This window comes from Haemorhous mexicanus, chromosome 12 (assembly GCF_027477595.1).
Source record: "Haemorhous mexicanus isolate bHaeMex1 chromosome 12, bHaeMex1.pri, whole genome shotgun sequence".
NCBI classification, from domain to species: Eukaryota; Metazoa; Chordata; class Aves; order Passeriformes; family Fringillidae; genus Haemorhous; species Haemorhous mexicanus.
In genome coordinates, this window is record NC_082352.1 from 5,401,506 (window position 1) to 5,427,627 (window position 26,122).

At 41.9% G+C, this 26,122-nt stretch overlaps 1 protein-coding gene across 6 annotated transcripts in view; it reads left to right on the forward strand.

Moving 5' to 3' along the window:
• Positions 1-11,974, forward strand: part of CDH8 (cadherin 8) — a 160,073-nt gene extending 148,099 nt beyond the window's left edge. For 5 of the 6 annotated variants that reach the window (XM_059856979.1, XM_059856980.1, XM_059856981.1 and 2 more), the window contains 2 exons: positions 6,750-7,001; positions 9,911-11,974. In XM_059856979.1, coding sequence (XP_059712962.1) covers positions 6,750-7,001; positions 9,911-10,404 — 746 coding nt within the window. In that variant the 3' untranslated portion in view covers positions 10,405-11,974. Of the gene's footprint in view, positions 1-6,749; positions 7,002-9,910 lie in introns of those variants that run through there. The other variant, XR_009487930.1, reaches the window with a different exon arrangement.
• Positions 11,975-26,122: the final 14,148 nt, after the last annotated feature.

The following is a 26,122-nucleotide window of genomic DNA, read 5'->3' on the forward strand; positions in this document are numbered from 1 at the left end:
TCTATAAAAACCCCCAAATCATTCAAGTGTTTGTTAATTTGTCATAGGAATGCTTTGTGAATGGCCATTAAATATGCCAGTATGGAATGCAACTTGCTATGGGGCAGGAAAGAGAATTTGATCAATCAGCTGAATTTTTATGGCAAAAAGTTTTTCTTTTGATCCTGATATCTGCTATCAAATTTGATAACAATCATCAGTCTGCTTTTTTGAAGACATCACAAATTTTTGATATTTATGAAAAGCAGGTCAGTTTGGAATACCTGTGGAGGCTTCAGTGCCCATATGGTTTGGCCATCATAAATCAGCAAAACTGTACTGCAAAAAATGGCCTGTCTTTATTTTCAGATGATTTGGTAAGGTGCTTTTTCTTGTAAACTGCTGCTCAAGAGGATTTTGTTTGAGATAATCATCAAGCTAGGCCTGGTACAGCTGTAAAAATACACGACACAGTTGTATATATAGATATATTAATATAAATGCATATATATATATAAAAATATATATATGTGTCATCATAAAAATGTATTTTTTATAAATACAGCCATGTTGAAAACACTAATTTAATCATGAAACAAAATTGTTATAGCAGTTCTAATGTAAAAATAGGAGGTTTTTTTCAGCTACTAACTATTGCCAAATTTAAAACATACAAACTTATAATTGTACCCTTTTAATCAAATATTCCTTTAAAATGTGTTTCAGCCTAAGGCAGAAAAATAAAAAATATCTGCCTTACATGGGTTTCTCATAAAGCATATTAATTTCATTCTTTTGGAAGCAGAAAACTGATGTTTCAATTTGTACTAAAGTGGAGCCTGAAACAAATAAATCAGTTTTTCAGCTCAGGGCCCACTTGTGAGCAGTGGCTTTTTAAAAGGTGAGCATGGATGAGGGTGTGCTTGGAGTTGTTCTGTTCTTGTGGTGGATCAGAAAGGAGATCAGGACTATTCTTTCCTAGGGATTTTGCAATTGCAAAAGGCAAAAAAAGGAAATTTCAGAACAAGAGAGTTAGCACCCGTGGGACTGTGGGCAGTGACTTGTCTGGGCTGCAGTCACTGGGTTTTTCCTGCAGTGCAATCCTGCCAATCTAAAAGGGTGTTATTTGTAAATCTTTTCATAGGAAGAAAGTGTGACTGAGAAAATATTCAAAAAGAAGAATGATTAAGGTGACTTATACAGCGCCTGTTTGAGACATCTGTGTGTCTCTTGACAGTTTTATTCTCAAGCTCTAAAAAGGGGATTGGGATCTTCCTATCATCCACCCTTTCTCTGTCATTAGGTTTGAATTCTGAAGAAAAAAAAAAATACCAATGTTAGAAATGATCTTTTAAAAATCTGTGTTTGACATTGTAAGGTTTCCACTAGTGAATATTAACTATTACAAGAGGCACATGCATATTAATTATGGTTATTAATGGGCATACAAAGCTGAAATGACATCAGCATTCTCTTGAATGTTCTTTTCTAGTGCCTTTGCAGCTGCTTGCTGAGTGTTCTAGAGCTCACATTCCTTCAAATGTTTTGTGCTCTGGTTTTCTGCCTGTATTTTGCTAGTTTCCACTGAAACCTTCATGATAATAATTCAATTGCTCAGTTATTTCAAGTTTGGGGTTTTTATTTAAGAATAGATGCTACTTTTGAAAAGAGATTGGAGATGAATGAGCTGTCCCTGTCTTTTCCTTATCAGAAAAAGCAGGGAGTGTCACAGTAAAGATATTCCTGCTGCTCTTCTACTTGTGTCAAAGAACTCTGTTTTACAGAGAATCTGAAATTTAAAAATGTACACAGAATGATAGCTCTAATAAACAGGAAGAAATGTATATTTCTGACATTCTGCTGTTTCCAGCTGTAGAGTTTCCAATTAAAATTCCTTCTTCACATAAGTAATATATCCAGCATAGATAACAACTTCTACCACAAAGTCCTTAATACCATTAATTATTTGATCTTTCTGAGGACATTGTAAAAGGGATAAAAAAAGAAAGGCAGAATTCTGTAGGTGTAAGGTGGCACAGCAGGGAACTCCACTGATCTCAGCATATTAGAGAAGGCAAAGAAATTAAAGAATTGCAATGAAGTGTGCAGAGAAAATGACACTTGGATGCAAACTCACTGCTTCTGATTTTTACTTTAGTTCTGTTATTTTATTGTCTGGCTTAAAATTGCAAGATACAGTCTTGCACAAAGTAGAAGATGAAGGGGTTGACTCCTGCCTGCTAATTTCACATCCTGATTGCTGTTGATGCCGTTAAAGTCACTCATGTCCAGAAAATCCAGAAGTAGCTTTCTATTAAAATGATTGCATTTACATTTTCTCAATATTGTTCATCCATGAGCCTCCAAAGAGATCTGTGAGATTTGAGAACAGCTGGGGAATGTGCAGAAAGCACTTGGCTCTGGGGTAATAGCTGTGGTTATGCAAACTACCTTTGTCTGGAAACCACACTGGACCTCTTTTAAAGACCTTCTGCATTGTCATCCTTGGTTCCAGCTGTGAGGGAGATATTCCCAAAACAGTCTCTTTCATGGTTATTTCAAGAATCTGCTTGTAAATTTCAGAGACTGAGTCAGCCAGGGAGCTGAGCCACCGGTTTTTTTAATGTGTAAAAAAGACAGAAGGGAGCTCCTGCTCTGAGCTGTAGTTGTGTATGCCCAGAGGTGTGCTCCTCTGACCTGACACTGATGCTGTGAGAGTTATTAAGATTTTACACCATTCCTGAAGGCTGTAGGACAGGATGCAGCTCCTGGTCAATCCTGGGTGGCAGGTACATCACCAGGGAGAGGGTATTTCATAGGGTTCAGGCATTTCCATGATCTTCTCCAGCCCCTTCCCCACAGAAGAGCACAGAATTCCTGGAGACTCATTGTGATGGAGAATGTCAGAGCCCCTCCTGGATGTGCCTCCCTGGCTGGAGGAACACTCAGTGGCTCTGTGCCTGTGGCAGACAGCTCAGAGCTCTGTGAGCTCTGTGAGCAGGGATCTTTGGAGCTCTTCTGCACGTGCTTTTCCTTGTTTTGCTAAAAGTGACATGAATAAATAAACAACCTGAGCAGTGCTGTAATGAAGGATCAGTGGGTTAATTGGGAAGATGAGGGAAGGTGATTGTCCCCTCTCCTGCTGAGCACCTGCTGCCAGGTTCATTCATGCAGCAGTGCTGGGGGTTGTTCCTGGAGGAGGCTCCTTCTGGAATGCCCAGAAAGGAGAAAGCAAATCAGATTAATTGAGTTTATTGCTGATCAGCTGCCAGGATTTATCTTCAAGTTCTAGGAAACAACTGAAATGTCAAACCAGGGAGCCACTGTTCTTCCACATCTCCAGCAACACCGAGGTATATTTATTTTAAGACATAGCAATGAAGGGAAAAGAATTTATTGCTAAACAAAATGCCTAAGTCAAATGGAGGACTTGCCACCCATTGGCAAAACAATTTTGTCATTTAATTTTGCTTTTTCTTTGTTCTGCTTGTCAGTTTCTTTTCTTTCCAGGCATAACATGTTCACTTTTAGTCAAACATGGTTTCTAACAAAAAACAAGCAAACAAACAAACAAAAAACTCCCAACCAACAACAAAAAGCCAAACGAGCCAAACCAAACAAGAAAAGAAAGTTATTCTCTTCTCCTTGTTTGACATCTCTCCTGAATAGTTCTGACAGTCCAGCCATTGCAACTTATTTTGCACTTAACTAACAGTTAATATCCCAAATATCTTGCATCTCTTTCACTTTCTTTCAATGCTTCTGAACTTGAATTGATAACCATGGTTATCAATTGATAACCATGGTTTTCAATTCCAACCAGGGATCAAGAAACCAGCAAAGCTTACCCTCAGCAAAGCTTCACTGAATAGCGCTTTATTGTCTCCATATCTCCTCCCTCTCACTTTTTCTGCCCCCTTCTCTTTGGAGCACACACTTCCTTTTTTTGCTTGGTTGTGCTCTGGTTTTGGCTTACTAGAATTTTCTGCAGCAGACAGGATGGCAGTGAGTGTCTCAGGAGGATGGAAGGGATCTGAAGCTGTTCCCAACAAGTGCAGCTTCTCTTTTTTAGTTCCTTCCTAAAGCAGGTGCCTTCCCTCTTTTGCATATCTGCAAAGTGCAGGGCTGTTGGGCTGAGCAATCAATCCTGTGCTGCAGCTTGGGCAGAGAAGGACTGCAGAAGGTTCACAGGAAGGAACAGGCTGTATCAGTACAGATTTTAGAGCACTGTGCTATAGAACTGTAAAAGTCTCTGGAGTTCCAAATAAATGACTACAGATGTGACACCTTTGAGTGGGATTTGTCTCAAAGAAAGAGCTGGAAATTGAGCACCACATAGTTATTTTCTCTTTTGAAAGGTTAAAGCAAAAGGATTAAAGATGCAGCTTATGCTGGGGTATTTTTAATTTTGAAGGAGAATGACAGCAGACAGATGAATTTGTTTTCCAGTATTTGAAAACGGGGAGGGGTGCCGAGGGAGAAAAGAAAGCTATCACATCAAAAAAGGAACTTTTGCACATCACATAGTCACTCTTACTTTGGTAAAGCTCTACACACCCATATTCAGGGAAACTGTGCTACATGATTATTTTCCCAACATAACTTTTCCCTTTTTGCCCCGCAGAGAACAAGGATGGCACTGGAAGTGGTTTAACTTGCACACATGTGTTAACACCTGGCACACCCAACCAAGGAGCAGTGCAGGGTTTGTTCACTTCCAGATGTGTGTAAATTTTTGTCTTCAAACACACGTGACTTTTCCACTGCAGCACACTGGCACATGTGGCACTGGGTGTCATCAGGGACTTGGAACCTATTTGAGTTGTCAGAATTCTTAAGAGCTTATACCTGAAATTTGTCTTCAGTAAACACATATGCTTCCTTTCATTTTAAAAAGGGCACAAGGAAGAACTAGACTATTTATTTAGCTCCAGGGTGCCATCAGTTTTGATGTGACTGTTTCCAACTGGAATAGATAAAACCTCAGGATTCCTATGGAAAAAAAATAAATTGTTAGGAATACTTTTTGTTCTGCAAAGTGACCATATTTATTCTGCTTTATGAAGGAGTTGGTTTTTAGATTGACCTTCACGTGTTGCATAATCTAAATGTATGAAAAATGCTGAAATGCTTACATCATCTGCAATATAACTTATAGGAAGAACCTCTCTAGACCAAGTAAATGTGATTGGTAGGTGATTCTGCTGTGGAAGGGATAGAAAATTATAGAATCACAGAATGTTTGTGTGGGAAGGGACCTGATCTTCAGGAGAAGCCTATTGTCATATGAGCACTCCCAGTGTTTTCTTTCCTTCCATGGAATGACATTTTGCATTGCACGTGTCCATTTCAGAGCATAAAATATCAGGAGGCTTTCTTTTGTTCATGATGCATCAGGAAAATGAACCTCAACTCCTTCTTCCAAACAAGATGTGCAGCTTTATTTTTAAATTGCCATTGGATTCCACAACAACAACACACACACACACACACACACACACAAACATTACTCTTCTCTGTTCCTCTGAATCACATTTTATAAACAAAACACAAACAGCAAACTAGTGCAAGTCAACATGCACTCTTTTAGCATAATTCCTGATATTGAATTATTATTTTACTCCACGGAATAGAGCAGTTAAAAGATAGAGAATATTTAAGTATATAAAGAAATCAGGATTTTCTGCATATTTGACATGCCATGAATCATGGTTTATACCTGAGCACTATGACACATACAAGACTACTGATATCTGATATGTGTGTGTTTATAACTGTCTAGAATCTGTAATTTTTATAACTATGCAACTAAAATCTGTATGTTTTTACTCTTAGAAAAATCAACTTATATTCATTTGGTGAACTGAGAACTGAGTGACTCTGAGAAATTTCAATGTGTAACTCTATGGCTATTTAGGATGTCATGCAGTCAGATGCTCCTTTATATTTCCAAAATTACTTTCTGCATATGCGTGCAGAGGTAAGATGTCCTAGAGTCATTTCCTGTCTGCCTCCATGGAAGATACAGTCTGGTTTGCTCTCATGTCTTCATTGAAGCCAAATAAATGTTTAGATTTCTTAAAATTAGACCCACAACTTGTAATGAATTTAGCTTTCCTTTTGTCTTTATATAAAAAGGAAAAATCTTTTATAGCAGTGGAAAATGTGTAGTTTGTGGTTGTAAGGCAAGGAAGATTTGTGTTAATTGGTGGGTATGCTTTAAGTGTGGGTTTCTTTAACATCTTGTTTCTCTCTTGTTTTACTGGCTGGATTTTTATGACTGTGTGACTTGAAAAAAAAAAGGTGAATCATGATGGGAAGATATCTGTAGTGCTGTATGCAGAGGAGAAATAAGGGATCGTGATCTTCTTATCACACAAGAAAATACATATGTTGCACTTCTTGAGGCAGCTGGACAGAAAGGGGAGGCGTTTCTGTGCCACGTGCTGCTGGCACAAGGACGAACGTTCGCGCTGAGGTTCCTGAAGGCGCTGAGCTGTGTTTTGAGATGTTGCCATTTTCACAGATTTCACAGAATGACTAAGCTGGAAGAGACCTTAAAGATCATCGAGTCCAACCCAGCCCTAACACCTCAACTAAACCCTGGCACCCAGTGCCACATCCAGGCTTTCTTTATCACATCCAAGGATGGTGACACTACCACCTCCACAGGCAGCCATTCCAGAACTTTATCACCCTTTCCGTGAAAAACTTTTTCCTAATTTCCAGCCTAAATTTCCCTTGATGCATCTTGAGATTTTGCTTTGCAGATAACACCCTGAGCATCCTGGCCAAGCACAGCGGCTTCAGCCGGCAGAAGCAGGAGGTGTACCTGCTGCCCATCGTCATCAGCGACAGCGGCACGCCGCCCATGAGCAGCACGGGCACGCTGACCATCCGCGTGTGCGGCTGCAGCAGCGACGGCACCGTGCAGTCCTGCAACGCCGAGGCCTACGTGCTGCCCATCGGGCTCAGCATGGGCGCCCTCATCGCCATCCTGGCCTGCATCATCCTGCTGCTCGGTGGGTGCTCGCAGTACGGCCGGGCCTGCAGTACGGCCTGGCCTGCGGTTCGGCCTGGCCTGTGGCACGGCCTGAGGTACAACCCAGCCCCGGCACAGCCTGCAGTACTACTCAGCCCACGGCATGGCCTGGCCTTTGGCACAGCCTGTGGCACAGCCTGCAGTATGGCCCACGGCACGGCCTGGCCAGAGGTATGGCCTGGCTTGTGGCATGGCCTGTGGTATGGCCTGGCCCACAGCATGGCCTGGCCCATGGCACAGCCTGCAGTACAGCCCAGCCACAGCACGGCCTGGCCCATGGCACAGCCTGCAGTACAGCCCAGCCACAGCACGGCCTGGCCCATGGCACAGCCTGCAGTACAGCCCAGCCACAGCACGGCCTGGCCTTTGGCACAGCCTGCAGTACAGCCCAGCCACAGCACGGCCTGGCCCATGGCACAGCCTGCAGTACAGCCCAGCCACAGCATGGCCTGGCCCATGGCACAGCCTGCAGTACAGCCCAGCCACAGCACGGCCTGGCCCATGGCACAGCCTGCAGTACAGCCCAGCCACAGCACGGCCTGGCCTTTGGCACAGCCAGTGGTACAGCTGTCGTATGGCCCACTGAACAGCCCGGCCCATGGCATGGCCTGGCTCGTGGCATGGCCTGTGGTATGGCCTGGCCCACAGCATGGCCTGGCCCATGGCACAGCCTGCCATACAGCCCAGCCACAGCACGGCCTGGCCTTTGGCACAGCCTGCAGTACAGCTGTAGTACGGCCCACTGAACAGCCCGGCCCATGGCATGGCCTGGCTCGTGGCATGGCCTGCAGTACAGCCTGGCTCGTGGCATGGCCTGCAGTCCAACCCAGCCCCTGGCACAGCCTCACCCATGGCACAGCCTGTGGTATGGCCCATCCAACAGCATGGCCTGGCCCATGGCACTGTCTGTGGTACAGCCTGGCCCACATCACGACTTGGCTCATGGCACAGCCTGCAGTACAGCCCAGCCCATGGCATGGCCTGACCTGGGTATGGACCCTGTCACAAATCCCCCGGTGTCTGCCGGTTCTGAGGAGGTGTGGGGTTCAGAGAGGAGAAGTGACAGTCCAGTCCTATGTGCAGCAGCACTGACAGTGCAGGCAGTTATTGTATTTGCAGGGAATGCCCTGATGAAGGCAGGAATGATGAATCTGACTCCATGTTCTCAGAAGGCTAATTTATTACTTTATTAAACTATGTTATATTAAAGAATACTATACTATGCTTAAGAATACAGAAAGGATACTTACTGAATGCTAAAAAGATAATAATGAAAACTGGTGACTCTCTCCAGAGTCCTGACACAGCCTGGCCCTGATTGGGCAAAGAGTGAAAACAACTCCCAGCAGAATGCAATGGAACAATCACCTGTGGGTGAACAATCTCCAAACACATTCCACATGAGCAAAACAGAGGAGAAGCAAATGAGATAAGATATGTTTTCTTTTTCTCTGAGGCTTCTCAGCTTCCCAGGAGAAAAATCCTGGACAAGGGGATTTTTTTCAGAGAATGTGAATGCCACAGACAGTAGGACTGAATCCCTCCCTGTTCTGAAGTAGTCACACACACGAGTTACAGAATAAAGAGGTGTGGAATGGGAAGATGAAAATCACATGGGGGATTTGAGCAGCAAAGTGAACACACTGTGGGCTACACCTGATGGAAAATGGATCTGTGGTATATTCTAAGACTTCTGTGAATCATGGAATTAGAGAATGTCCTGAGCTGTAAGGGACCCACAGGGACCACTGACCCAGCTCCTGTCCCTGCCCAGACCCCCCAGCAATCCCCGCTGTGCATCCCTGGCTGTGCCCATTCCCTGGGAGTCTGGGCAGTGCCAGCACCTCTGGGGAAGCAGAACCTTTCCCTGCTCTCAGCCTGAGCCTGCCCTGCCCAGCTCCAGCCATGCCTGGGCGCTGTCCCTGGCCCAGAGCAGAGCTCAGAGCTGTCCCTACAGCCCCGGGGAACTCTGCCCTCAGCCCCTCTGCTGAAGGTGACCCAACCCAGTGCCCTCAGCCACTCCTTAGCTGGCCCCTGCAGGCCCTTCCCCAGCCCAGGCTCCCTCCTTTGGATGCCTTCTTATTGCTTTATCTCTTTCCATTATATATATATATTTATATTTATATATTTCTATTAGTTTATTCTGAATTGTAATGGCACAAGTGACACTAAAGCTTTACAAGATAAGCATTGTGGTATATTTTAATAAAACATACAACATTTGTATACAACATCAAGCAAGTGAGGGAAAGAACAGTGAGAGTTCTATTTCTGCACTTTGCAGCTTTACTTTGTGACTGAGATTTACATCAGTAAATCAGTAAACGCTGAGGTTTAAGCATTAAACTGCAAAACCAAGCATAACCCATCTAGAGTTTTTTATGCATCTGTCCACGATTCTGAAATTGAGCTGAGCTCTTTCTATCTCACTTATTTTCTCACTCTCTTTTTAGTTATATAATAGGAGTCTCTTGCAAGAGGTAGAAAAAACTGATTTCTTTCTCCCATTAGGGCTATGTTTTCAGAAAAACACTCTCTAATATTTGAAAACACCATCCCTTATGTAGATTATTATAGACTATGTGAATAATGATAGCTCGACTTCACTTCCAAAGGGAAAAGTCAAGGCTCGAAATTAGAAGTATGGGAAACCTTAATGCTTCTATAAAATTGAGCCTCAGGTGTAAAGATGAGCTGATAATCAAAGACTAGATGGTTAATCAGAGCTTCTGATCCAATTTCCTTCACGTGAAGGGGGTTGAAGTCTTTTCACCCTTATTACTCCCAATCCCACAAAAAGCAAACTCTCACCTTCCCCAGCTGCACTCACCATGTGGTGTTTGGGTTGGAAATGTTTTGCCTAATCAGCTTGTGGTGCTCTCTTTGCAGTCATTGTGGTGCTGTTTGTGACACTAAGAAGACACAAGAATGAGCCTCTGATCATCAAAGATGATGAAGATGTGAGGGAAAATATCATTCGCTACGATGACGAGGGAGGTGGAGAGGAAGACACAGAAGCCTTTGACATTGCAACTTTGCAAAATCCGGACGGAATTAATGGATTTTTGCCTCGTAAGGATATTAAGCCTGATCTTCAGTTTATGCCCAGGCAGGGTCTTGCACCTGTTCCTAATGGTGTTGATGTTGATGAATTCATTAATGTAAGGCTTCACGAAGCTGATAATGATCCCACGGCTCCGCCATATGACTCTATCCAGATTTATGGCTATGAAGGAAAGGGGTCAGCAGCTGGTTCCCTTAGCTCCTTGGAATCCTCCACATCAGACTCAGACCAGAATTTTGACTACCTCAGTGAATGGGGTCCTCGCTTTAAAAGACTCGGAGAACTTTACTCAGTCGGAGAAAGTGACAAAGAAACTTGACAGTGGATTACAAACTTTTTCCCTGTTGACTTAATGATCATGTAATATTCTAGGGCCACTGCTGTTAGTTAAAACTAATGTGGCTTTTTGTTTTAGAGGCAAGTTTAGCGCCAGTCATCTATAAAATCAACTACATTGTAATGTTGAACCAAAAAAAAAAAAAGTATATGTTAGGAGATTAAGTCTTGTGGAGTGTGAAGTAAAGTATGTGGAGTGTCTAGAAGTCTTTGGATATTTGATATTCACTTGACCACTCTGAAGATGGAGATTTGGATCTTTGATTATCTTCAGTGAATTGAAAAGAACAAAAAAGAAATTGGTGCTCTCTTAGGAAATGGACTTGCAGGGATTTGCTGTTGAACAGTAGCTCCTGCCCAGTATGTGTAAAGCTAAAGGTTTGTTTCTGCATTGCCAACAAAGATCCCGCCACAGAAATGTTCAAAGCAATATCTTGGTCTTCTTAGCAATGCTGAGCAGAAATAGCATTGCCAATTCCTACTGGCTCCTACTGTGCAGTGACCATCCATTGTACATACAGTAATTGTTGGCCACGCCACCACAGACTGAATATCATCTTTAAATATTGTGTCAAGCCTTAAAATATTCACATGTTCTTAATCCATTCCAGTGATGGGTAATAAATACTACTAATGTGTAGAGATTCAGAGGCAGGGCTGCAAAACCTTGCTTCACAAAAGGATCTTTTTTTCTAGAAGAAGGATCAACCCTGTGCTTCGTCTTCTGAAAGAAAAAACTGTGAAATGGGATGGACTTACATAAATGAAAGAATTGCTGATTTTATTGCTAAAGATCGAATTTATTTGTTTAATCTTTGAAATAAATATTTTATTGATGTCCATTACTGCTTTTATTTATTAAGACTGATAATCTATAGAGTAAGATTATGAAGAAAACTAAATTATATCAGTTAGATTTTTTTTTTTCTATATATAATGAATGTTTCATACATGTACATTTTGAAAAGAAAAATGACAAATTGTTGCAGGTTAAAGCAGTTCCCTGTCCATTTGCAGTAGCTGAATTTTAAGAGAATGCTGGCAGGAATTAAACACTGCCAGAGAAAACTTTTGACAGTTTTATATCTTCTTCATAAATCTAGTACCTGGTGTTTTTAATACAAGCACAAACAGCTGGAAGTAAACTGGTTCATGTGAATATTTAAACTATAGACTTTTAGAAATCCACACATAACACAGTACAGTAAAAAAAACATGCTTATAGTTCTCCACTGTATTAGAGCAGGAACCAGTGTGTACATAATTTTACTGCTTCTGTTATTAGCATTTTTTTCTATAATATTCATAGTGATGCACCAGGGCTCTTGCACACAGAGAAAGAACACTAGAAGCTGCAAGCATACTCAATTTGTAATGCAAACTTGCCATTTAGAAGTAGCAATTGTATAAGAAAACTACGTATTACATGCAAATCATTTTAATTTTCTACTTTGTTTTGAAGCTATATTATTGTTTGTTTATTTACTCCATGTATTGTATTCAGAGAAACTCCTGTATTGTTTCCTACTTTGTGAAATATATTTTTATAAATACTTTTCTTGTTATTGCTTTTCTTTCAGGTTTACCCAGGCACTGCAGAAATGAATCTGCCGGAATAACTTCATAGTTTTTTGAGGAATGTAGTTTCTTCAAAATCATTTATTCATCAGTTGAATACAGACAAAATAAAAAAAGAAAAGAAAAAAAAAGGAGAATATTTGAAATATTTGACAGATATTGCAGAATTTTGACAGTGATGGGAGCACAGGAGTTATGAGTGTCTGATTCACTGCACCATGGTGAAAAACAACCTCACATGATTTTTGTTTAAGCATTCCTGGTTCAAACAACCCACTGACTTAAAGCTCCTCAATGACACTTATTTTGCAAACAAAGAATTCTTAACATCCCCCAATTTTGTCTGTATTTCAGATGGTAACACTGACTTTGCTTTAGCTGCAGCACAGCTTGGTTTAATGATTGTAGTCCGTGGGCAATTAATACATTAATACTTTGATATATATTATAAAGATTTATTTAAATTCATTATGTACCCAATACATTTAAGTTACACTGCAGTAAAACAAAAATGCTTTTGAATTATTGAATCTGAAACTTTTGGCAAAACACTGAACTAAACAGTGAAGTCCTGTAAGGGTAGGAAAGGAGATTTCCTGGAGATTTCAATGAAATCAAACATATTTCTCTAACTCACTACAAGAAAAACCAAACACACTCTTACTCATCACTTGCTCTGGGTGCCAGGCTGTTCTGAGCTGCCATGGCAGATCCAACACCAGCTTAAACAGGGAAGGGGTTGGGAACTGAGCCAGTTTCTGTGTACACCCAGTGCTGGGAGCCAGGGAAGGTGCTGTGAACATGGATCATGGCCGTGGCTGGGGCCACCTCGGCGTTCAGGGCAAGGCACTCTGTGAGTGAGAGGCTACACTGGAGAGTTTAGCAGAGCTCTTTTGTAGGAAAACTCACAAATGGAAAACCTTCTGATTGCCTTTCTGATTGAAAGTTCCATCTGAGACCAGGACAGTGCATTCAGTAATAAGATTTCCAGGGAAAAAAATCCCATCACTGGCCCTGTAGGAGAGGCAAAGCATGACAGAAATCTCATCACTGTCAGTCAAAAAGAGATGGGAGTCACTACTGCTGGGCAGAGCTCGAAATTGGGCATTTCTACAGCTTTTAAACAGGAATAGCTACAATGCAAAGGGGAGGAAAAGAACTAATGAATTTCTGATCTGTCAATGGAGATGTGCTGTTTCTTGTGTCATTGCCTCCCCACCGAAGGGAAATTATTAATTCTGCAAACTAATTCCATGTAATCTGAATATACAATTTATACCAATACATGCTAGAGGGTTAGATGTCAATCATTCATTTTTCCAGTATTTCTCCTTTTTTGACAGTTATATAGACTTATTTTGGACAACAACAGTATTTAAGGGGATTAGATCATGCTGTCCTACATTTCACATCTAGATTTAGACATATTAGCAACACTCCTTTTGAGCATGTAAACGTGCAATTCATCTTTTTCAACAACATTTAATTAGCAACTGACTCATTGCAAGTGACAAGGGAAATGCATTAAATTAGAATTATTAATACTGATAAATTTGAGAAGTAAATATTCAAAATCTTTTACAAGTGCCAAGTGCCTTGGAGCCCCATTGATCCTGGCCTGCCTTCACCTGGCTGTGCCTCACATCGTTTGTCACAGCCACTGAAGTAAATCATGGCACCCACGAGAGCTGGGATTCTGTGCACATTGTAAGGACACAAAATTCAGCTCAGGCATTTCAACATGAAAGCACTGTGAAGGGAATGTGTGTACATGTTTATTAAATATAACTCGGATGGCTGGAGGTCCTCAGCGTGTCCTGTCCTTTACAGCAGCTGAAAGCAGAGGCTGTTTGTGTGCTCTGACCTTGAAATCAGATCACAGCGAGCTCATTTAAATACATTTTTTACCTGGTATCATTATACCTTTTTGTCTATGATGACTTTGAAATGACTGTGAAATACAGAGGAGAGAAAATGGCTCAAGACTTTCATTTAAATCAGCAGTTGCTGATCACAGGAGAAACATTTAACACTATGGCAACTCCAAATCCCATCAGCTCTGTGGCAGCACAGCAGTGACAATTCTCAGTCTGGAGAACAGACAGGATGTCTGCAAAATAGTCTGCTTGGAATAACTCTATTTGTACAGCTCTGCTAGAGATGGAGCTGCTGATTTTAATAGAAAGAGAAAAATAAATCAGCTCCTCTACACCCATGCAGTTGCCTCTACCTACAAACGTGTGTGGCAATTTTTTTTAACAGCCTGCATGGTTATGGGATTCTAGAACTGAAAAATGGGTTTAGAAAGCTTCTCCAGGGTCTGTCTAGCAGGGGGAATTTTTGGCAGCCTTTTCCTGTATCTGGTTTTCTTGGGATATAATTTCAGTCTGATGGAGCTGTTTGGCCGTTTCTCCTCCTTTGCTCTTCTCTTCACCACATCTATCCTGAGCTGGAATAGTAGGAGTCTAATGTTAGGAAGTTCATTAGGACCATGTAGCTCTTTTTCAGCTGGTCAGTGTGTTCAGGCACTAGAAAATGCAGCTCACCCAGGAGAGTGAGGTTCACCAAGCTCCCTTCCTCCTCCAGGGAAGACTGAACAGTCTGAGCTACTCATACGAATTTAAATACTCATCCAGTACTTAAATTATGCTGAAAAATCTGCAGCTAATGATGGTGCTTTTTAATTAATGGGAAAATATAAATAATAGAAAAAAAAAGTTCATTAGTGGCAGACATTCACAAGTGCTTCTGATCAAGAGAAGTGGAAAGTTCATCAAAAGTTCATCAGAACTGCAGTGCCAGGAGCCAGGGAATGGCTCCCAGTGCCAGAGGGCAGGGCTGGGTGGGATCTTGGCAATGAGGAATTGTTCCCTGGCAGGGTGGGCAGGCCCTGGCACAGGGTGCCCAGAGCAGCTGGGGCTGCCCCTGGATCCCTGGCAGTGCCCAAGGATGTCCAGGTTGGACACTGGGGCTGGGAGCAGCCTGGGACAGTGGGAGGTGTCCCTGCCATGGCAGGGGTGGCACTGGGTGGGCTTTAAGCCCCCTTCCAAAGTGGGCCATTCTGTGATTCCCTGTAAAATGTTGCTCGAAAAATTATTTTTCAGATTTGGAAAGTTTTTAGCACCAGCAGGATGTTCTAGTAAATTGAAGCTTAGTAAAAAAAAAAAAAAATGTAAAAAGTAAAAAGTGAGAGCATTCAGTGTTGCTAGAGTTTGCTTTCAGACCAAAGCACGTGTCATTAGCAGAAAATAGAAAGTACTGATGGAGTGAGCAATGAAAGCTTTCTGTGCTCTATCATTCAGATAAGTTGGACTTGTATTATTTCTACATTTGTATACTATTTGTGCAAGATAATATTCTGGCTTTGCAGAAGGTGGAAACCAATTTAACTTGCTGTATAATTCACAGTGATGGGTTTTGTAATCACACTGCAAAATGAGTCTAGCTGCTGCATTATACAATACTGATACTGGCTTATGTGCTGCAGAACCAGACCCTCTCCAACTAATGTCACAGTACTCAAAATGAGAAAATATAAAAGTCCTGACAATGCTTTTTGTGCAACTGCAACTAAGACATCTTCCAAAATGGCTAATAAAAGCGAGCTGAAGCTCAGCATTGCTGGCAGAGCCTTGTAAATGTGCTCATTAGCATTGCAACACAACTATCTCTTCTTTTTTTGTTCTCCCTCCCCCCCACATTGCAAACATTAAACCAGTGAAATCAACAACATGAAAATCTCAGCCTTCTCTTCAGAGGGGATATGGAATAACTTGCAAAATTCCCTTTCTCCTCCTGCCACTGTTTCTGGAGCCAGTTTGAAGGAGGTTTGTGAGACCACAGGCAGAGGGAAGGGATGAGTAGAGGTTGCCTGTTTCATTCCATTGCAATAAGCATTTCCATTGGAGAAAGCATTTCTAGCATGAGGGCAGCAGTATCTTGCCCTGATATTTTTCTGGACACTCACAAAATTCAAATTAATCCTGATAGCTCAAATTCCTGTTCATCAGGAGCCCCAGGCCAACCATCTTGTGTAGACTCATGAAATGGGTGGGATTGGAAAGGACCAAAAAAATCATCATTTTCCAGCCCCTGCCATGGGCTGGACACCTTCCACTATCCCAGGGTGCTCTGAGCCCTGTCCAACCTGGCCTTGGACACTGCCAGAGAGGCTCATCCAATCTAAAGTCTAAATACAGACTCATGCCATGGGGCTGAGGAACACAGAGATTTTTTCCTTTACTCCTGTGGAAATGCTCTGATTTGTGAACTCCAGAAGAAACAGCCAGAAAGGCAGCCCTGATAACTGGTGGGGGCAAAATGATGGATAAATCTGGGCCGGGCTCTCATTTTGTATCTTGGGTCTTTGTGTTGGCCAAGCCTAGCCTTGATATTTTTTGCCTTCAAAATATTTAACAGCAAAAAAAGTAATTTCCCTGTCTTTCATAACAGCTTGTTTTTGAATTATAAAACAGGTCTTGTGGTTGGGGGGCCTTTTTGTCATTTCTTCCTTTGTTAGTGTAATGTTCCCTGATGGCAGCACTGACACAGTTCATTCTGCCAAATTTCACAAGCTGGCAGTTTTACCAATGAATATGAAAACAAAAGATGTGCATTTTTTAAACTAAAATATTATTTATATGATTGGGAGCAACAAAGCCAATTGAATCACCTTTAAAATAAACTCCACTTCCACATTTCCTGCCACAGATGGGATTGCTGTTGGACTCATTTTCAGACACTGATATACCAGTGCTGGGAGTTTTCTATGCAAGGGAATACCCCTTTAGACACTGCTGAGGAATATTTCCCACATTCCATAAAAGAAGAATATCATGACTTTAACCCAGGAACACAAAACCAGGGTGTTTTACTTAAAATCACATGCACAAGTAGGAATCAGAGCTGAATTCCAAGTGTCTCAGGTGTGAGACAGGGCAGCTGGTTAGAGTTAAGCTCCAGATGAATTTGGCAATTTGTGTGACCTCCCCCTTCCCACAGCCCAGGGTGATTCTGCAGGGCTTCATCCCAGCCTCTGCCAGGGCAGGGTGGGGAAGGTGGCCAGGAGCCTGTCACCTCCAGAGGGACAGATGGACCTTCTGGTCCTTGTCCCAAGATTTCACAGCTTCCTGCCAGCTCCTGCAGTGCCAGGTGTGAGCTGGCTGCAGCTGTGGCCACCCAGATTCACCTGTTACACCAAACAAAGGCAGGGTGGGTAAAAAGTCAATCCAACACAGAGCAGGAGATAAAATTAATCCTCACAAAAAAAAAAAAAAAGGTCAAGTATGAATTATCAAATGCTGTAGGGTTTTAATGGAAATTTCCCAACACTCTTATAGTCCATGAAACAGCAGCCATTCATTTGTTCTATATAATGCTTCTTCCATAAATAAAACAAACAGTGGATGACAAAGGGGCTTTATTTAGACTGACATAAATGTCTGCTGCTTCTGTTTCCATCATTTACAAAAAAAACCCTAAATATCAGGGAATTTTCAGCCCATGATTATCCAGACCCAGTCCAATGTTTGACTAAAACAGAAGTCTCCATTGTCCTTTTCTTTCTGTCCCATCTTCATGAATGCTCTGGATTAATTAATTAATTAAATTTAGCATTGTGACTGCTCTTGTCCATGTGGCAATTCATTTGAGAGCTTTTTAATTCAGAATCTAGTAAGAACCTGTCCTTTCAGGCAGCCTGCTAATGTCAGAGAGGGAAGAAAAGTGTTATCCTATAAACCTGTGATTGCCTTAATAACTATTTTTCAAGTTTTTCCACAGTTTCTGTTTCTGAAACTATTTTATCACTTAAAAATGTATGAAAGGATTAGGTGAGTGGGGCTTTCTGCAATCCTAATGTGACACAAACAGAATCTAGTAATGTTGAGAACTTATTTCCCCTTGTGCCTTGGGATGGGCAAAGGAGCAGATATTGATGGGAAGACTTTTATTACCAAAACCAACTTATAGTTGCAAAGAGCAAGAAGCAACATTTTTTAAAAACCCAGAAAGATATATTTTCCTAAATTTTCAAAATTATTCTGTCTACTTTTAGTTTTCATTTCCAGTCATATTTTCAGTGTGTTTTGTGGATTTTTTTCTGGCAACAAATGCCAGTCAAATTCTGTCAGTCACGGGAAAAGAATTTGTATGAAGAGAAGGCATGTTATTGCTGCAAGTGTTCATTTCATCATGGAATTTGATGGTCTGACACCAATTCAGTTTTTGGCAAGGAATTTTGGGAACTGTAGTCCTCGTGGAGAGCTTGGGAGCCCTCATTTGTTACAAGCTGGGTGAGGCAGTGATAGCCCTGGTCCCACCCCATGCCAGGTGCAGGTGGGAGGGGTAATTTCTCTATTTCTGTTTGATGTTTCTGGTTGCTTTTAGGTGAAGCACGGAGATCTCAGCAAGACACAAAGTCAGATATAATTCAGTTCATCCTGGTCTATCCTGATTCCTGCTCAGGTAAGTGTGTACCAACAATTTTCATATTCACTAAAAGAATTTCCCTTAAAAGCTGGAGTTCAAATTTTGGAAGTGCTGATAAAATGTCATGTTCAATGCACTGGGTGTTACACATAAAACATTCAAACTAGTTTCTAGAAGTGATGAGAAGCTAATGAGGAAAAAGGGCTACAGCTGGAAGAAGAAAAAAATAAAATAAATTATTGCTGCGAGTATTCACCTGCCTCAGAGGGTAGAAACTTCCCTGTGCAGGGAACCTGAGTGAGATCTATTCAGCACTTAATTAACACTTCAGCCTACAAAATATGGCCCTGTGCTCTGCAGTGATTTTCTCTGAGGACATGAGCACAGAGAATAAGTTTCAAACTTGCAGCTCTTGCTGTTCCTCTGGCAGTCTCATACATCACTGGAACCTTCCTGCAGCACCCAGTGGCTTCAAACTCTGGAAATGCTCAGAGTTGTGCCAGGCAGCTGAAGAAAATTCAAATAATGTTCAGGAGCTGAAAGGGAGTGAGCAGCTAGAACATAAGGTGCCACTTGTAATCCAGTGTCTCTGCTGCAGGCTGGGGCTGAGTATAATTGTTTTTCGTGTCTATGCAGTAAACCTGAAATCAGACTGGGAATGTAGTGATTTGTGGGATGAGTAGCAGAGCAGAAAGCACCATAAGCAAGATGAAAAATTCTGATTTTTTTTTTTTCTTGAAAATATACTGTAAGTGAGACATACTCACAAATATGTGTGTGTAGGATGAGAGAGAATGACAAAGAAATGATCAACATTTTGAGAAAGATTCTCCAAACCTGGACACTTAAATCCTTGACATTCACCCTTTATAAAAAGGACTGATAGGTCAGTTTATACAGTTCTCAAGCATTTCTAGTCTTGTGGGATAACTCCTAGAAAATATGTCCATCCACTCAAGTTATTTTCTTCACTGCTCCTACCTGCAACACAATCAACTTTGGTTTTTCTTGATATAAAGGAATCATCATCACAGTCACATGGTCTGAACCATAATAAAAGGCTGACAATGTGACCACTCCTTAAACAGAATTTTGTGTTTTGGATTGCCTTTCACCCAGGGGTGAAAGAGAACTAAACATCTCACAGGAGCTCTTTCTGATGTTGCAGTGTTTTATCCCTCTGATTTGATGATATTTATACAAATCCTTTGTCTATTGCCAACTGAAGGAATGATATGTGAGGTGGACTTTTTTTACAAGAAGGAATCACTCTGACAGGTCCAATTCAGAAGTGAAGAAATAATTTTCATCCAGTTTGGTAGAATTTCTCAACAATCAAAGAACATAATAGTTTTTTTTTCTATTGACTGTTTATAGAACAAACAGATTTCTGCATCACCACTGATTTGCACATGTATTAGGGAGAGAGCCACAGTGATCCTGATGATCTTATTATTGATGCTAAAATAGAACTGCACAACTCCAAGTTTTGCCTGAACTCACAAGTTGAAGCCTGAATTTGATTGCAGATGAATCTTCACTGTGGTACACTGTGGACAGCACAGACTGAGCTGGGAATTGCATCCCCTGCACAGCTGTCTGCAGGCACTGAGCATCCCTGACTCCTGATGCCAGAGAACACTCTCATATTTTCCTTAGAATCAGAGGCAAAATGTATTTGGAGGAAAGCTCCTGAGTCCTGCTACCCTGCTGGTACAAGCTCTAAGCAGGTCCAAACTTCATAGTGGCTTCCTTCCCTCTGAGAGGCTGGAATGTCCTTCCAGGAAAAGCAGTGTCAAGGTCTGTGTATGGCCAGGGGATGCATTCCTGGAACTCTCTAGTTTGGTGCAGCCTAATTGAGTTCAGCTACATCAGAAAAGGTTGTTCTGTATCCTCAGGTGTAGGAATCACAAAACCAGAAACTTCCCCAGACACTGAAGGCTTTGGTCTATTAATCTATTTGATTAGATTAATAGAAAAATACAGTACACAGACAAAAGCAGAAAAATTATACTTATGTTTCTTGAGTTGTAAGAATATGCCTTGAGTAAGTGCAAAACTTTACTAATAAGATGGTGAAGAGTTTATAATGTAAGGGTGTAATTATAGAGAGTAAACTAAGAATTTAGAATTTATAACAGAAGCATCTGTGCACATGTGAGACAGAAGCCTATTAGACAAAAGTATTCACAGCACAGTAGAAGTAAGGAAAGATAATAAGTTTGAAAAACAAAACACACCTTCTGACAACTATATATTAGACCAAAAACTTAATATATTATCTTGTAGTAAAGAACTTGTAACTAGTTTAAGCTATGGCCAACTGCTTACTCCTCTAAAATCTCACAGCCTCTGAAACTAATATTTATCTGAGCAACAAATCATTCTTAACCCAGTGATAGTCCCATCCTTTCATCATTAGCATGATAATGACCCTCAGGGGACCAGAGCAGGACAGCTTTGCTCTCTCACAGTAACACAGAGCACATTCCTAAGTGTAAATAAAGAAGGCATTAGAACCCGAGCCACAGCAGGTGAAGATTAGAAATAAAATTTCTAGTCCCTTGCAAAATTAATCCCTCTTGACAGTTAAGAAAAAAGGACTTTCAGATCTTGTTTTGTAAAAAAAAATGTGTTCAGCTTAAAGCAGATCTATGGGACTATAAATAACTTGAATTTTTGAGTAGGAATTGTCATTGTAATAAATGGATCAATAAAGAGGATTTATATAGTCCCCAAGCAGATACTTCAGAACAATGGTCAATTCCTCATTACCCTTTACTCTGAGCATGTCTCATTTTATGTGCTATCCTCTCAAAAAATATTCCTGACTGATGCCTGTGTGCTTTGCTGATGATGTTCCTGTGGAATGTGCCTCATGCCAAACCTTTATATGGGCAGAAACAAAAAAATTCTCCCTCCTGCCAATTCTCCTCTCCCATCTCTACTCTGGTTTCTGACAAGAAGAGAGATGTACTTTCCTGAGCTAAATACCATTTAGTCAGTTATCTTTTTACTTATCACCCCCTTGGTACTGAGATGAACTGTGTGCTCATCACGTGTTTTGTGTTATGTTTGAGTCCTGGGTGATAAATGATTTTTAACCATACACCAATCATTTAAATGAAAGTGTTATGTGCCAAAATAGTGTCCTTTTCAGGAACTGGGACTGTGTGAACAGATAACTGTGCAAGGACAGCAGAAGATAAACTTGGTTTAAATTATAAAGTCTCTGGAAAAAAAAAAAGTGACATTCAAGCTGGATAAATTCTGAAGTCCATCTCAACAGAAAAGAAAGAATGAGGACAATTTGCTCTTGTATTGCCTGAGATTAGTGAATGGGAGAAAGGAAGGGAAAAAGGAGCAAAAGACACTGGATTGGTGAGACAAAATGATGGAGGGTAAAAAATCGCTGCTATTCACAAGAGGTTCCTCAAGCACCAACCTGGTTATTTACCTCCCTACTGGAGCAGAGCTAGAGCACATTAATAGTTTAATTAACAGCCAAGCTTTAGAGGCTCCAGCATTGCCAGGCCCTGTAACAAATTTTTTTCTTGGAGATTGGTTCCATCAGGAGTCAAAGTGAATTGAAGGGGAGCAATGCACTTCTCTCCTGGGTACATTAGGATGAGTTTCCATTGCTGGATGCATCATTTTTTTCAGTTACCTGCACAACACCTCAGAGCTGTAACCAAGTGCTGTCTGACCCCTAGCACAAATGAAACACCTGAAACTGAGACACTGAAGGAGCTGGGCAGGGCTCCACAGAAGGTGTAATAAAGCAGGAGCCTTAACCAAAAACCTGTGCATGTCCTGTAAGACCAGGAGACATTTCTTCCCTATTTGTGTTAAAGCAGACAAGAGCTGGAACAATCCAACAGAACACACTATAGCTGGAAAAAGTGGAACAGAAAATGGGAGATTTTGTGTTTCTGTTGTTTGATTACTAGTTCTTGTGTTAACAGAGCTGGCATTTTGTTCAGCTGAAGTGAACGAGAACCTCTCATTGACTCTTACCAGTGGGACCAACTAATAATTAAAGAATTCTCAATATTCAGACAAGTAAGCTGCCTCATTCCTTAGGAATAGTTTAAATGAACCAATCTGGAATTTGTCAGTTCAAAATCTGGATATTTTTTGACCTGCAAATCAGTTCACATGTCCCTGCACTCCTGAGAGGTACCTCTGAGTGCAAAGGAAGGACTGTGTGGGAAAGGTGTTTCTGAGTAGTCCAAATGGGGATGGTAGTCTCAAGAGATGAAAAAATTACTCTGGTTTGCTTTTTGTACCAAAGGGATACTCTGGATAATCAGTTAAAAAGCCTTTGAAATGAACCTTCAAAAATTTTAGACTCATCCCTCCCTCATAAAAGGCCTTTTTTCCATCACATCAGTGAGATGAAATGAAGATAAAGGTTGCTCTGTTTAAAATTATTTCCTTCTGACATTAGTTTGAATTTGGCTTTTTTTCACTCTCCAGCAATCTCAGTGGAGATCATGTGGCACAGGCTGCTGTTGCCTTGCTCAGAAATTTTACATTTCAATGATATGTTTGTATTCCTAGATCTAAGCAGATAAGTAGTGATTTGGGCATGCCCTGAATCTGGAATGTGCTGTCCTAGAGTTAGGGAATAAATGTGCTCATGGTGGGTTTGTTGTTGGTGTCCCAGAGGGAGTTGTGGCTGGAGGAGAGGGCTCTGGGTGTCAGTGCTGCTGGGCTGAGCCCTGCCCTGTGCTCAGTGGCAGTGAACCCTGGGTGGGATCACTGCAGGGTGGCACCTGCTGGGAGCCCACTCTGGAGCCCACTGGCACCCACAGCAAGGCCCTGCTGGTCTGAAGGGCTGCTCTGGCATGGAGAGGTCTTGGGCAAATGGCCATGGCTGTCTGTGCTCAGCTGGGCTGTGGGGAGAAAACATAGGGGCCTTCTCTTGGGAAAAGTGGAGTGTGTGTCTTGTGGGAGGACATAACACGTTCTGGGTGATGCTGGGAGGAAGCTTCAGGCTTCTCACTCAAATTCTTGATACCCAGTATGGTCACAAACCTGCTACTCTTCCTTTTCATTACAAATGATGCCTGAAGTTTTAGCTTTCACATTTTTCAGATTCTGTGCTGCCTTAGTGTGTAGTTCTGAGCTTCATATTATGGGATGTTGAGCTCTGTGCACAGAGCAGGGAGATAAAACAATTCCTGCTCCAGCTGGGCACCAAGGACAAATGATCCAAATCTCAGCCCAGGAGCACAAACCCCGTGGGCTGGAGAGAGGAAAACAAGCAGGGTGGGAGTACCTGGGCTAAAGCTGGGCTGGGACAATGAACTGCAAGGTGCAAATGGAGCAGAGCTGATCCCAGGGAGAGACCCCGTGCCCGGCCGTGCATTTTGGGGCCATTTTGGTTCATCCTGGGTGCAGCCCTGGCTGGGCTCTGGTGCTGCCCAAGGTGGGTCCATTGAGGCCTTTGAATAAATCCCTGCTTTATTTTCTCTTGGCTCTGTCCAGCCTCTGTTCTAGGCCAGCCTTCTCAAGGCATCCCAATGTGTGTGACAGTGCTGAGGGCCATCAGGTGTGTCCCTCCTGCCTCCCCCTTCAACACATCCCCTCTCCCCTGGGATTATCTCTGATAGTGTGACATGTCCTGAAATAAGAACACATGTGGGAATGGCAGGAGGAACTCTCTAGGTGCTCAAATAATGGATATAATCCAGAGATGGGGAGCTGGCTAATTGACTTTGCTGCACATCAGACTGCAAAAGAGTATAAAATGTTAGTGGAGGTTGGGCCAGCTGGACAAACTTGTGTCCCAAGGTTGCAGGCCTGCTCTGGGTGGATCCCCTCCTTGGCAGGGAGCCCTGCAGGGTATGTCCAGCTCCAGCCTGACCACAGGGGACACTCCCTTTGGGATGGGTGAGTAAAGGCCAGGCTGTCACAGGGAGGTAAAACCCCAAAGCAGCTCCACTGGGGCTCTGTGCCTGTGCCTTCTGCAAGGCCAAAGGCTGCCAGTCTGTGCATTCCCCCCCAAACCCACTTCTGTCACCACCCTCTAGACCTGCTTCTATTACAGACTGCACAGGCAATATTTCTTCACTGTATCAGCAATAAATCTGATTGTAATCCTGCACATAACCACTGCTGCATTTCTCATGCCTGAGTGAGAGCCTCCTCTCCACTGCTCTGCTCCAACGTGCCAGCTGGGACCCCAAAAACAGGGGGGCTTTCTGGATAATGAGCTTTTTTCCCAACAGTCATGATCATGAAGGCTTTAGGTAACAATATTCCATAAACTATCCATCCCAGTTCCCAACCATTTCCTCCACCAAGCTGCAGAAATTTCAGTGGAGTCATCCAGAGGCAGGGAAAGGAGCTGCCACTGGGTTTGCCTAACATCCTGCTCCTCCTTTTCCACTGGACACTGACCCTGGTAATGTCTGTGCAACAGCCCCCATTAGCAATTCTGCTTTCATCTTGTTTGCTCTTTTATTTGTCCTGTATGATAAAAGGTCCTAACTATTTTCCCCTTCAGTTTTAGGGAAAAGCAGTAGGCCTGAGGAGAATGCAAATGGCTTCTGCTTTGCTTTTTGTGTTGATTATGGATAAAAGGATGAGATAATAATAGTTCCATAAAAGATCAACATTCTTTAAAGGTATGACAGATTATGCATTCTTTGTTATCTAAATATTTCCTTCTCTGCATTCTCTGTGTTTTGAAAATAACAGAAGTTATCAATCACCTGGAACAGTGCTGATGTTTCCATGGCAGTTTAACAATTAGGTCTATTCACCAGGGGCCCTGATTAGTCCAATAAATTCTTTTGTGCAATTATTTCAGACAGAATATCACCCTTTCAGACAGAATATCAGAATATCATTCCAGCCTAAGAATAAAATAAAATTATTCTGGCCACAGGCACTTGTTGATACACAACACTTGAACCTTAAGTGCCTTTTTTGTGCTCTTTTAGGCTTCTCAGGACAAGAGCCCATGACCAGAAGAGCCCTGTGAACAGTTTGCTGCATTTTGCCCAGCTAAACTTCACATCAACATCCAAGACTGCCATTTCTCCTGAGCTCTCCTAAGCCAAATTTAGGAGTGGAGTGATTAAATAATCTCAGTTCATCAGATGGGTTCTTCCACCCACTGTCAGTGTGCTCCCAAATCTGCCACGGGTGCCCCATCTCCAAGTGGCCTTGGCTCACAGGAGGAAATCCCATCCCCACAGCTGTGATGTGAGTGAGGATTCTGTCACACTTCTCTTGTTGCTCTCCTGTCCATCCAGGTGACATCTCCTAGGAAGCAACTGGTACAACTGACATGGGAAAAATTTCAGATTCACATTGGACAGCATAATAAATATCGTAAGGAAAATATTGCAAGTAATAAAATTTTTTGTGGGGCTGGGTCTTTGATACTTTGCAGTTAGGTCTTCTTTGGGGATGTTTTAAATCAAAAAATTGATGTTTGCTTTGATTTCTTTGAAAAAATTCTCCATTCCAGTACACTGAAAAATAATGGTGTCTACAGTGGATTAATTACATTTGCCTCATTATTTCTTGACATCCTCCCCACACTAGAAATTGGTGTGGTATAGTTCTGTGTTAAAATGGTACAAGTCTGTGCTGTAGACTAAAAGAAGAGGAATGTTATGGGAGGGTAGATCCAGGTGATGTTATAGTATAAATGCCCTGGTATGCAGTGCAAACCA